The sequence below is a fragment of the Chiloscyllium plagiosum genome, unplaced genomic scaffold (genome assembly GCF_037043375.1).
Source record: "Chiloscyllium plagiosum isolate Xiang-an unplaced genomic scaffold, Cpla_swu_hap1 HiC_scaffold_37, whole genome shotgun sequence".
Taxonomy (NCBI): Eukaryota; Metazoa; Chordata; class Chondrichthyes; order Orectolobiformes; family Hemiscylliidae; genus Chiloscyllium; species Chiloscyllium plagiosum.
Window position 1 is genome coordinate 3259705 of NW_028270175.1, and position 12671 is coordinate 3272375.

General features: G+C 40.2%; 1 protein-coding gene across 3 annotated transcripts in view; it reads left to right on the forward strand.

Moving 5' to 3' along the window:
• cfap74 (cilia and flagella associated protein 74) overlaps window positions 1-12671 on the forward strand; it is a 219223-nt gene that overhangs the window by 133323 nt on the left and 73229 nt on the right. For all 3 annotated transcript variants that reach the window (XM_043676311.2, XM_043676312.2, XM_087980219.1), the window contains 2 exons: window positions 92-213; window positions 8425-8553. In XM_043676311.2, the coding sequence (XP_043532246.2) occupies window positions 92-213; window positions 8425-8553 (251 nt within the window). The remainder of the gene's footprint in view (window positions 1-91; window positions 214-8424; window positions 8554-12671) is intronic.

Consider the following 12671-nt stretch of genomic DNA (forward strand, 5'->3'; position numbering starts at 1 on the left):
CTTTCTTGGAACTGTTGCAATTTTTAAACTAAGCACAGCATGTTATACAGATTAGCCCTGATATTTGTTTTTTTCCAACTCCTAAAAATAGATAACCATTACAGCTCGAGCAAAGGGTGTTGACGTACCAGTCTGGTTATCAAATCCTAATATAGACCTGAAAATCTGCATGTATGACCGGCTTTACCAAGACTCCATTTGTGCTTGCAGTAGGTAAGCTGATAAGAAAAAATGATCCTTTACGGTAGAGTGGATTTGATGTAAAGAGACAAGAGGTGAAATACATAGTGAGTCTGCAAAGGATGACAGCATATAACTACTTCTCATACAGACACATTTTTTGAGAACCATGCCTTGGTGAAGGTCATTTTACATTGAGTAGTTTTCCCGAGAACATTACATAACTACAGTAGAATTCAGTTTGTGTTTTTCCTTCCATATTTCTAATGCTTTCCTTAGCATTATAGTTACTTATTGTGATTCTTAGAGAAGAACATTTCAAACAAATAAATAACAAATAAATTTCATTTACAAAAATCCTGCAAGTATAATAATTTATTCATTTTGGTGTGCTGGTAAAAGCCTGCTTTGGAATTATGAAATAGAATGCAGACTTATTCCAAGAATGCTGCATTGGCAGTGCTTATTCCATTCTGAACATATACAACATTGTAGCATGTAACAATGCTCAAACAATATATTGGATGCAGAATATAAAATATTTTAATATTTGCAAAGGTTATGTTCTCATCCAAACTACAAAAACACCATGCCTCTCGATCTGTCTCTGACAAAGAGATCCACAAAACATGCTGATACAAAATTAATAATGTTCCAGGAGTTCAACACCACCTTCTTGATGCGTATGCCTGATTAAATGGACAAGAATTTCATATTTGTCCCATGTTCTTATTCTTTCCATTATTTCTCATTACAGTGTATACAAAATACTTTTGCTACTGATAATCAGCTGTCTTTCAAGTGGCATCCATAAGTTATTCTATATTGTTATTTAAATAATTCCTGTTTGCTTCCTGTTGTTTCTTCCAGCAGTTGATATAATAAATGAACATGTTTGCCTGAACTTTTACACACTTTGGGGATATCCTTCCTAAATAGAAATGGCATTGTAAGCCTCCATTTCTAGGACATGAAGGTGCTCAGAAATAAACATTGTCTTTTTTGGCGTTTTTTTAATACTATATTTGCACAGTTCACAGTGGCATTAACAAACTGCATAGCATTTCTAGCACTCCAATGTTTGTTAGACCCAAGAGAAACAGTAAAGGATTGTTATTTTAGAGCTATTTGTAACTGCTTGCTATGCTTCGTAGTGATTGATAGAACTACATTCTCAAGCAGCACATGCTAAAAAACATAATGTAATACCCCAGGAATCCAGACTAGAAAAGGAACATCATTTATTGTTGAACACGAAATACAGCCACTACTCATGGCTTACATAGGCTAATCTCAGCCTAGGACAGTCTGCAGTCCATCTCCGGGTCTGCTTTAATTTCTTGTTTAACCTATTTTTCCAATGAAAATGTTCAGAGGTGTAATTACAAACCTCTGGAGCAGGTGAGACTTGAACCCAGGCCTCCTGGTCCAGAGATGTGGACACCACCAATGCATCACAAGGGAGCCCATGGATCTGCTTCCTAATTCTTTTGTACCAATGCACAACCGATTTATTCAATTACAGTCAACTATGGGATAAATTCCATATTCAGTGACTTATTTTTCAGCATAATTAGTATATTATTATTACGGTTTATAAGCTAGTGAAACACAAATTTATCATTTCCAATTACCAAAATTCGTTAGTAACATAAACACCATTATGAAAAGGAAACTTATCTATGTATTCCACGACTTATTAAGAAATCTCGCAGACAATCAAGTATTGAAACAATCACTTAAAATTTATTGCAGGTATTACAACCCAACTTGGCTGTTACCCAATTAATGATGGACCTTGGCCATGATTCAACTAACAGTGTCTATTTCTGGAAGTGCCCAGGGTTTGATCCCTATGTAGTGTTGTTTTTCAAAGTTCTGCCCCTGATTTGTTCTAATGTTGGATTCTTGTACTGTTTTCTCTCTTCCAAGTTTGCAGCATGATATTTTTAATGATTCAATAGATTCTTTCATCCCAAATATTGATTAGCATCTCTGGAGACCTCAAGACTGTAGCTTACTTTCTTATCAGTAGTACTCTCCTGTTCCTTGTTACATTCAGGGATGGCCATCTGCTAAAAACACAACTTTTCCTGCAATTAACCCCTTTACTTCTGAACATTAACCTGCCTACAGAAGCAATTGCCCATTTGTCACAGGGTAGCAGGTTAACAAGCAGTTGCTACCTTCTCTCTCTCAGGAAACAGCATGTTTATATTGTTCCTTCTCAGAGATGGTTAATTTGCATGTGCTTTTAATTCCTTTACAATCATTTTTACGTGATCCTGTCATGATTAGATTCCCTACAGTGTGGAAACAGGCACTCAACACTATGGGCAATTTAGCACAGACAATTCACCTGACCCACACATCTTTGGACTGTGGGAGGAAACCAGAGCACCCAGAGGAAACCCACACAGACACGGGGAGAATATGCAAACTCCACACAGTCACCCGAGGCTGTAATCGAACCTGGTGCTGTGAGGCAGCAGTGCCGCCACTGAACCACTGTGCCGCCCCAACATCTCACGAAACAGTTTATTCCAGAAAGTTATTGCTGATTCTTTCAATGCATGAAGTTATTAAAGTTGTGAAGTTTACATTGTCATGCTAAAGCTTCCCTTTTACAGGTTGAGTATAAATAGGTAGATATGGCAAAAATATTTGAAAGCAACTTTTTTTTAAATCATGAAGCACTTTTGGGAAAAATTCAGAGAAAGAAGGTAACATCCAGTAAATTATAATGTTCCAGATTTTTTTCACAAATGAAACTATAAAAACAAATCACCGCTAGGTAGTATGGAGAATACTCATAATAAAATGGATGAATTTCCCTGTGTTTGTTGGTGACCACCAACTTCCTGATATTGAAAGTAAGATTTGGTAAATACTATTTTCTCCAAGCTGGGTCTGCTTTCCAAAGGCATCAGGTATGCGGTCCAGTTGGGCAGAGCATTGCCTCTTACTGAGAACTCCTACTCAACAAATCACAAGGTGATTAGTTAGTTATTCCGCATGGATCCTGTAAAGGTTATCGCATGTGGGTTCTCACCAAAAAATTTAATTAGAGGCTTCTTAATTTTTACATTAATCCAACTTCCAAACAAGTGTACAATGACAATATCTTCGTGATTTTTCAACATAATTAAAAGTAGACATATTATAAACCAGGTTCATTACATATTGTTATTGCCACTTCAGTAAATATTTCAGAAAATGACATTTTCCCCTTTCATGAAATGTGCAGGAAAAGCAAGAAAAACTCACTGCCAGTAACAAAATTCGTGCTTGGAAATTCTGGTTGAAGATTTTCAGGAATGGGTCCAGGCAGACGAGAACATCAAGCTTTGGATGTAAGTTTGCTCACTGAACTGGAAGGTTCATTTCCAGGTGTTTTGTTACCCTACAAGGGAACATCTTCAGTGGGCCTCAGGCGAAGCAATGCTTAAAATTCCTGCTTTCTATTTATATGTTTGGGTTTCTTTGGGTTGGTGATGTCATTTCCTGTGGTGATGTTATTTCCTGTGGTGAAGTCACTTCCTGTTCCTTTTCTCAGGGGGGAGTAGATGGGGTCTATCTCGATGTGCTTGTTGATAGAGTTCTGGTTGGAATGCCATGCTTCTAGGAATTCTGGTACATGTCTTTGTTTGGCTTGTCCTAGAATGGATGTGTTGTCCCAGTCGAAGTGGTATCCTTCCTCATCATTATGTGAGGATATTAGTGAGAGAGGGTCATGTCTTTTTGTGGCTAGTTGGTGTTCATGTATCCTGGTAGCTAGTTTTCTGCCTGTTTGTCCAATGTAGTGTTTGTTACTGTCTTTGCACAGTATTTTGTAAATGACATTAGTTTTGCTTGTTGGCTGTATAGGTCTTTCAAGTTCATAAGCTGCTATTTTAGTGTGTTGGTGGGTTTGTGGGCTACCATGATGCCAAGGGGTCTGAGTAGTCTGGCAATGATTTCCGAGATGTCAGTCTTTCGTCTGGTTGTTTGGGTTTGTTGCTGAGAAATCGGCGGACTGTGTTCATTGGGTACCCATTCTTTTTGAATACATGGTATAGATGATTTTCCTCTGCTCTGCGTAGTTCCTTTGTACCACAGTATGTGGTGGCTCATTGAAATAATGTTCTGATGCAGCTTCGTTTGTAGGTGTTGGGATGATTGCTTCTTTAGTTCAATATTTGGTCTGTATGTGTTGTTTTTCTGTAGACGCTGGTTTGAAGTTCCCCACAGGAAATAATATCACCACAAGAAATGACATCACCAACCCAAAGAAACTCAAGCATATAAATAGAAAGCAGGAATTTTCAGCATTGCTTTGCCTGAGGCCCACTGAAGATGTTACCTAGTAGGGTAACTAAACATCTGGAAATGAACCTTCCAGCTCAGTGAGCAAACCTGCGTCCAAAACCTCAACCTGAGCTACAAATCTTCTCAAAACTCGCTAAAAACATCAAGTGTCAGTGGTAAACCCCTTTTTTGGTGGGGATGTAAATATAAGGCAGCATTTTCTTTTTTATATCAGAATGCTGACATCAGGGCATTGCAGGACCCAACCTGCACTCATTGGAACCAATCAGCTAACATTATTTTTGAATCATTGCTCAGTAAGTGGCCAGAGGACTCACTAGCAATTTAAAAGTGGCAGGTGGGCTCCTGAGGCAGGAGGACCAATGAAAGACTCTCCAGCAGACACCACAATGATTCCACCATCTGGATTAGGAGCTGCAGAGAAACAGAAAGAGGGAGGAGTGCCTCAAAGTGGAGACACTCCTTCTTTACTGGAAGGACAGTGGCCACAGCTGTGGCCCAGTGAGTGCAAGGTGGTAGTCCACTTTCAGCTGGGAGACCAGTGGGCCTAACTGATTGCACTTCAGTTGCTATGTGAAGCTTGCTGCTGAATGGAAAATTCCAGTTGATGTGACCAAGGGACCTTAATGCGCCCCCATGTCATCTTAATTGACTACACACAGCTTTCAGGGGGGATGCTAAAATCACCTTGGGGATGGGATTGTGCCAGCAAACTGACATGCCAGCCAGCAATGCAAAGTGATGCCTCTCAGTTCTTCCCTGCCCATGATACAACATCAGGGCCAGATACCAAGACAAAACTGCCAACTTCTGTGATTGATCATCTTTTAGAAATATGTTTCTAAAATCTCAAATGCTCTCCAACATCCTGAAAGAGAAAGCTACGCTGTTATCACTTACATCCAGTCTTACATGGATTACAGCAAATATAATGTATGATGTGTTATCTTCATTTGAATTATGTCATAAAATGCTCAGAATTTTTGATGCCTAAACAAGAGGCAGAGAGTTTGGTAAAACAAAATACTTCACAACATTCTACTCTAGCCTGCATACTCAACCTTATTTTTGCAGCTCCTCAGTTGTCAGTCTTTAATCTCCTGTACTCGCTCATTGGTTTTATGTCCTCTAGATTCACCACTGATGCTCATTTATATTTTTCTTCCATATTTCTTTCAAGAAACAAATATAAAACTTATGAATCATTGTATATAAATCCATTAATGCTGCAAAAATATTCACAATGCCTCAAGCATCACTTCTATTAAATCATGCATGTTTCATCTAATGTGAAACATCTGGAATAAGCAGTTATAACTCTTTTCCATTACAGTAAGAGTGTACAGTGCTCGCTTCAGCACCACAAATACTAAAACTGGAACGATACAGAGAAGATTAGCACAGTAAGAGTGTACAGCAGGTTCTTTCTTAAATAGGCTTTGGGAGACTGACTAGATCATCCATTTTCTCTCAATTTATGTTTCTCTTTAATTTGTAGTCATTAAGACCCTTAGAAAATTACCATTATCCATTTTAGGATTTTTATAACCTAATGTAAACAGTTACCTCTATTGAAAATTTATAGAATCAAAGCTAAGATTGTAATTATTGCCTCAGGTTGTCTGTAAAGCAAGTGACAATTCTTATATTTATGCAACTTCTAGTTTATGTGTGTCCCTTTTTGTGTTTCATCTTGAAGAAAGCACACAAGCTTACGGGTTAGGCGCAAGAGAGTATGTCATCCGGTCTCTTGAGCCAGCTCTGCCATTCAATAAGTTCTTAGCTGATCCAATCATACCTGAACTCTGTATTGTCACCCAGTTCCCGATAATCTCTGGCTTCCTTGTTAGTCAAGAATTGATCTGCTTCTGCCTTAAAAATAGTTACTGATTCAGCCTGCACCACTCTCTGTACCTCAGAATTCTATGAATTTGCCATTGCAGTAAATACTGTTTTACATTCTTCCTGCCAAAGTTGACAAGTTCACACTTTTCTCATTGTAATACATTTGCCAAAGTTTTGTCCATTCATTTAACTAATTTATGCTATGGAGATGCCACTGCTAGACTCGTGTGGACAAGGTCAGAAGTCAGATAACACCAGGTTATATTCCAACAGGTTGATTTGAAATCACAAGCTTTTTGATTGTTGTCCCTTTGTCAGATGAAGTGACAAAGAAGCACATAGGTACAGAATTTATAGGCAGAGAGATCAATGGGAGAGAGATCAAAAGATCATACAAATGGTGTGAGAGTGTCAGACGGGGTGAGTAAGGTGTCAACAGCTGAATAACAAGTGAAGGGATGACCTGTAATCTGATTAAATGAGGCAGGGGGATAATTACAAAAATTAAAAATAAGGTGGTGCTGGAGGCAAACCAAATGACTGGAATTACATTATAGGTATAAGAGTTGCATGCCAAGGGTCTAACCAAAGTAATAAGTAATCCAAAACTATACAAGCTAATTAAGGTAGACAGATCATAACAATTTATTAAGGTGATGGTGTCAAAGCAGGACAGTTAGGAAGATTTTACAGATATAGAACAGTGTAGTGGGGTTACGTGGAGCATGGCATGAACCCAAGGTCATGGTTGAGGCCACACCACCTTATTTTTAATTTTTTGTAATTATCTTTCTGCCTCATTTAATTGAATTATAGGTAATCTCTTAGCTTGTTATTCAGCTGTTGACACTTTACTCACACCATCAGACACTCTTGATCACCTATAGACACCTATTATTTGGCCCACCGAAACTCCTCTCACATCATTTGTATGATCTTTTGATCTCTCTGCCCATTGATCTGTTGGACTATAACCTGGTGTTGTCTGATTTCTGACCTTAACCAATTTATATCACTTAATTCCTCTCCACAACTTACGATACTGCCTATCTTTGTATTATCAGCCAATATAGCCATTATACCTTTGTTCTCTTCATCCAAACCATTGATATAATTTGTAAATAATTGAGGTTCCAACACTGATGCCTAGACTCACAACTCAACTTGCTAACCCAAGATTTCACCCATTTATGCCTACTCTGAGTTTTCATTAACTAATTATTCCTCAACCTGTTGCTAATACATTAGCTTTCTACACCATGAGTTCTTATTTTCCGTAATAATCTGAATAAAAACTCATCAACTTCATGCCAAGTAAAAGCTGGGTGAGAGAATCCATGGGCAATTTTCTCAATTCACCAGCCATTAAGGGCATTAAGCAGTTAATTAAGAGCCAGCTAAAGACCACAGTTTACCTTGGCAGCAATCAGAGGCCCAAATAATGATCAAGGGGTTTGCCTGCTCTTGCATGTGACTCCCCACCCCACCAACCTCCTCTGCCCCCACAACCCTACCCTGTGAGAACAAGAGAAAAAAGTCTTACCATCTCCTCACTGCTGTGTAGACCTCAATCAGCCTAATTCCGAACCCAGATGCTACCCACCCGTGATTGGTGAGCAAGGGTAAAGCCTTTTTGTTTAGAAAAGAAAATCTGAATTAAAAGCTAGCCTAATGGCAATCATGTAAGCGCTGTTAATTATCATAAATTCATTAATGTCCTTTCGGAAAGGATGTCTGCCAGTCTCACGCAGTCTGGCCTACTTGTTACCCCAGACCCTCAGCAATTTGGTTAACACTTGACTGACTATAGGCAATTAGGGAGAGATAATATATGCTGGCCTGGCCAGTCCATGAACAAATGAAAGCAAATGGCTCTTGAAGGAGCAAGAATATAAACTGACTTAGCAGATAGTATTTCTCCTTTGTCTCTCTGCATCTACCTATTTCTTTGCTGTCATTTCTGTGATCAAAAAGTCATGTGGCTCAGAACCAAGTATTGTTTCTCAGCTGATTTATCATGTATATACCAATATATCATTGCATTTATTTTACCAATCATAGTTCTATCTGATTTATGCTTTATTTCATCAGGGCAAGCACAGCTCTCCAGCTAAAATTTGAAGTGTGCTCCGAGTTGAGAAATCATTTGGAACTTCTGCCAAAAACTGGTTATATCCAAGCGCATTCCAACTTTAGCTTTCAACTCAAATTTCTACCCAGGTAAGTGCGTCATTAAAACATTGATGACCACAAAACCAGCAAAAGAGAGATTTATAAATAACTGTACCCAGAGATTTGCAACCTCAATGCTAGCAATAAATTGGCAGACGGACAACTTGTATTCGTATAAATTTTTGAAGATAGGAAACAAGAAATATAAACAAGTACAGAAGTGGAACTGAATCACAGTGCTGAACCTAAAGACCTGGCCATGAATATGGGTTTTTAAAGAAGTTAAAGATGGATTGAAGAAGAGTAGAGTTCCAGAAATGATTTGCAGGTAGATTGTTGTGTTCCCAGTGCTGGAAGGTGTGGGGAACACAGAAACTATGAGGACTGAAGGATACAATGGATGGCATAAAATATAGTGAGCTGGAAATGTGTTGCTGGAAAAGCGCAGCAGGTCAGGCAGCATCCAGGGAACAGGAGAATCGACGTTTCGGGCATAAGCCCTTCTACACAGCCCGAAACGTCGATTCTCCTGTTCCCTGGATGCTGCCTGACCTGCGCTTTTCCAGCAACACATTTCCAGCTCTGATCTCCAGCATCTGCAGACCTCACTTTCTCCATAAAATATAGTGACAAAAGGTTAAGTGAAATAAAATGTGACAGTACACAAGTCATACTCTATTACAGTCATAGATGACATGATCATGTAACTTAAACACTGTATGCAGGGTCCTCATAGCTTCTTGAAAGTGAAGTCAGAGGTAGACAGAATGATGAAGAAGGGGTTGACACTCTTGCCTTCATTGGTCATAACTTTGGCCGTGAGACTTGGAATGTCATGTTGCGGCTGTACAGAACATTGATGAGGCCATTTTTGGAATACTGTGTACAATCTGGTTGCCCTTCAATAGGAAAATCTTGTTTGCGGACACCAGCCGTCTCCCCTTTACCATGAATGTGCAATCCCTTTACATGTCCATGCCTTGTCAGGATGGTCTCAGGGCTCTTTGCTTCTTCTTGGAACAAAGGCCTGAACAACCCCATTCATCACCACCCTCCTCCACCTAGCCAAGCTCATGTTCACTCTGAACAACTTCTCTTTTAACTCCTCTCACTTTCTTCTGGTCAGAGGGGTGTCCACGGTTACCTGCATGTCTATCTCTTTGTGGGTATGTGCAACATTCTTTATTCCAGTCCTATTCCAGCCCTCCACAATTCTTTCTCTGTTATATCAATTATATTATCACTGCTGCTTCCTTCTCTTGTTCAAATTTGAGAAGTTTGTCAATTTGCTTCCAATTTCAACCCCTCTCTCACCTTCACTTGGCCCATCTCTGACTCTTCCCTCCCTGAGTGAGACGGTGGCTCAGTGGTTAGCACTGCTGCTTCACAGTGCCAGGGACCTGGTTTTGATTCCAGCCTGTCTTTCTGGAGTTTTCACATTCTCCCCGTGTCTATGTGGGTTTCCTCTTGCCTCTCCAGTTTCCTCCCACAGTCCAAAGGTTTGTAGGCCAGGTGGATTGGCCTGCTTCCACACTGTAGGGATTCTATGATACCCTCCCTTAACATCTCTGTTTCCGTTACTGGGGACAGCCTGGCCACCAAAATCCATGACAAAGAAACTGACTCCCACAGTTACCTTGAGAATACATCCTCACACCTGTACTTCCTGAAAAGATTCTATTCCATTCTCCCAGCTCGTCCATCTCCGTCGCATCTGTTCTGAAAATGCCAACTTCTTTAAGCAGAAGTATGTGAATACATCTTAAATTGCTGGCGTACAATGAAATTGTTTTCTTGTTATTCTGTATGTGCATGTTAACAAAATGCTTCATGGTAATAGACTAGTCTTCACAATTCATTCATTTCTTTAATTGGTTTCTATCTCAGTTCTTTATAAGACCATAAGAAATAGGAAAGGAGTAGGCTGATCCACTTTCTTGCATTTTTGACATAACTCTTAATCCCCCTACTGATCAAGAATGTATCCACCTCAGCCTTAAATATTCACAAGGGCCCTGCCTCACAGCTCTCTGTGGCAAGGAGTTCCAAAGACTCCCAGCCCTCTGAGAGAAGAAATTCCTCCTCACCTCTGTCTTAAACTGGTGCCCCTTTGTTCTGGGACTAGCCTATCTGATTGTAGACTTTCCCATGAAGGGAAACATCATCTCAGCTTCTACCCTGTCTTGCCCCTTAAGAATTCTACATGTTTCAATGAGATCACCATTCAACCATTCATTTTTTACACTCACAATGAGTAAAGTCTCAAATAGTCTAGCTTTTGTTCACAAGACAAGAGGAGGAATTTCTTCCAGGATGCCCCAGGTGCAAGAGACAGGCTATGGTCCGGTACACACCACCCATGTCTGAGTCAGAGCTGGAGTCAGAGGAACCACACCTGGTGCGAAAACATCCTAGGAGGAGATACAAGGAAAAGAACAGGCCTATATCCATGGATTTGTGGGTTGTGGAAATGTAGTGATTGGAATGAGGGTCAAGTGACAGATATAAACAGGAGTCTCAGAGATTCTCATCATTCTAGGGAGTGGCTCTGAGCTTGCTGGTCAGAGTCCATGTACAGAGAACAAAGAAGAAAGAAAATATATAGCCAGGAACAGGCCCTTTGGCCCTCTAAGCCTGAGACGATCCAAATCTACTGTCTAAACCTGTCGCCCAATTCCGAAGCATCTGTATCCCTCTGCTCCCCACCTACTCATGCATCTGTCCAGATGCATCTTAAATGAATCTACCGTGCCTGTCTACTACATCTGCTGGCAACACGTTCCAGGCAACTACCACCCTCTGTGTAAAGTACTTGCCGTGTGTATCCCCCTTAAACTTTTCACCTCTCATCTTGAAAGTGTGACCTCTCGTTATTGAATCCTTCACCCCGGGAAAAAGCTTATCTCTATCTACCCTGTCTATACGCTTCATTATTTTGTAGACCTCAATCAGGTCCCCCCTCAATCTCCTTTTTTCTAATGAAAACAAACCTAACCTACTCAACCTAAGTTCATAACTAACACCTTCCATAACAGGCAACATCCTCGTAAACCTTCTCTGCACCCTCTTCAAAGAGTCCACATCCTTTTGGTAATGTGGCAACCAGAACTGTGCACAATATTCTAAATGCGGCCGAACCAACGTCATGTAGAATTTTAACATGACCCGCCAGCTCTTATACTCAATAACCCATCCAATGAAGGCAAGCATACCATATGCCTTCTTGATCACTCTATCTATCTGTGCAGCAACCTTCAGGATATAATGGACCTGAACTCCCAGATCTCTCTGCTCATCAACTTTTCCCAAGGCTCTTCTGTTTACTGTATAATTTGCTCTAGAATTAGACTTCCCAAAATGCGTCACCTCACATTTGTCTGGATTGAACACCATCTGCTACTTCTCTGCCCATCTCTCTCCAGTCTATCTGTATTCTCTTGCATTCTTTGACAGTCCTCTACACTTTCTGCTATTCCACCAATCTTTGTATCATCTGCAAACTTGCTAATCATACCAATAGTGCCCTCTTCCAGATCATTTATGTATATTGCAAACAACAGTGATCTCAGTACTGATCCCTGCGGAACACCACTGGTCACCTTTCTCCATTTCGAGAAACTCCCTTCAACTACTACTCTCTGTCTCCTGTTGCTCAACCAGTTCTTTATCCACCTAGCTAGAACACCCTGCACACCATATGACTTCACTTTCTCTATTAGTTTACCATGGGGAACTTATCAAACACCTTACTAAAGTCCATATATATGACATCAGCAGCCCTTCTTTCATCTATCAACTTGCTCACTTCCTCAAAGAACTCTATTAAGTTGGTGAGGCACGATTTCCCCCGCACAAAACGATTTTGCCTATCACTGATAAGCCCATTCTTTTCTAAATATAAATAAATTTTATCCCTCAGTACCTTCTTCAACATCTTTCCCACCACTGACATCAGGCTCACTAGTCTGTAGTTAACTAGAATATTCCTACTACCCTTCTTGTACAGGGGGACAACATGAGCAACCCTCCAGTCCTCCGGCGTCTCACCTGTGTTTAAGGATGCTTCAAAGATATCTTCAGGGCCCCAGCTGTTTCCTCTCTCACTTCCCTCAGTAACCTCAGATAGATCCCATCCGGTCCTGGGGACTTGTCCAACTTAATAACCT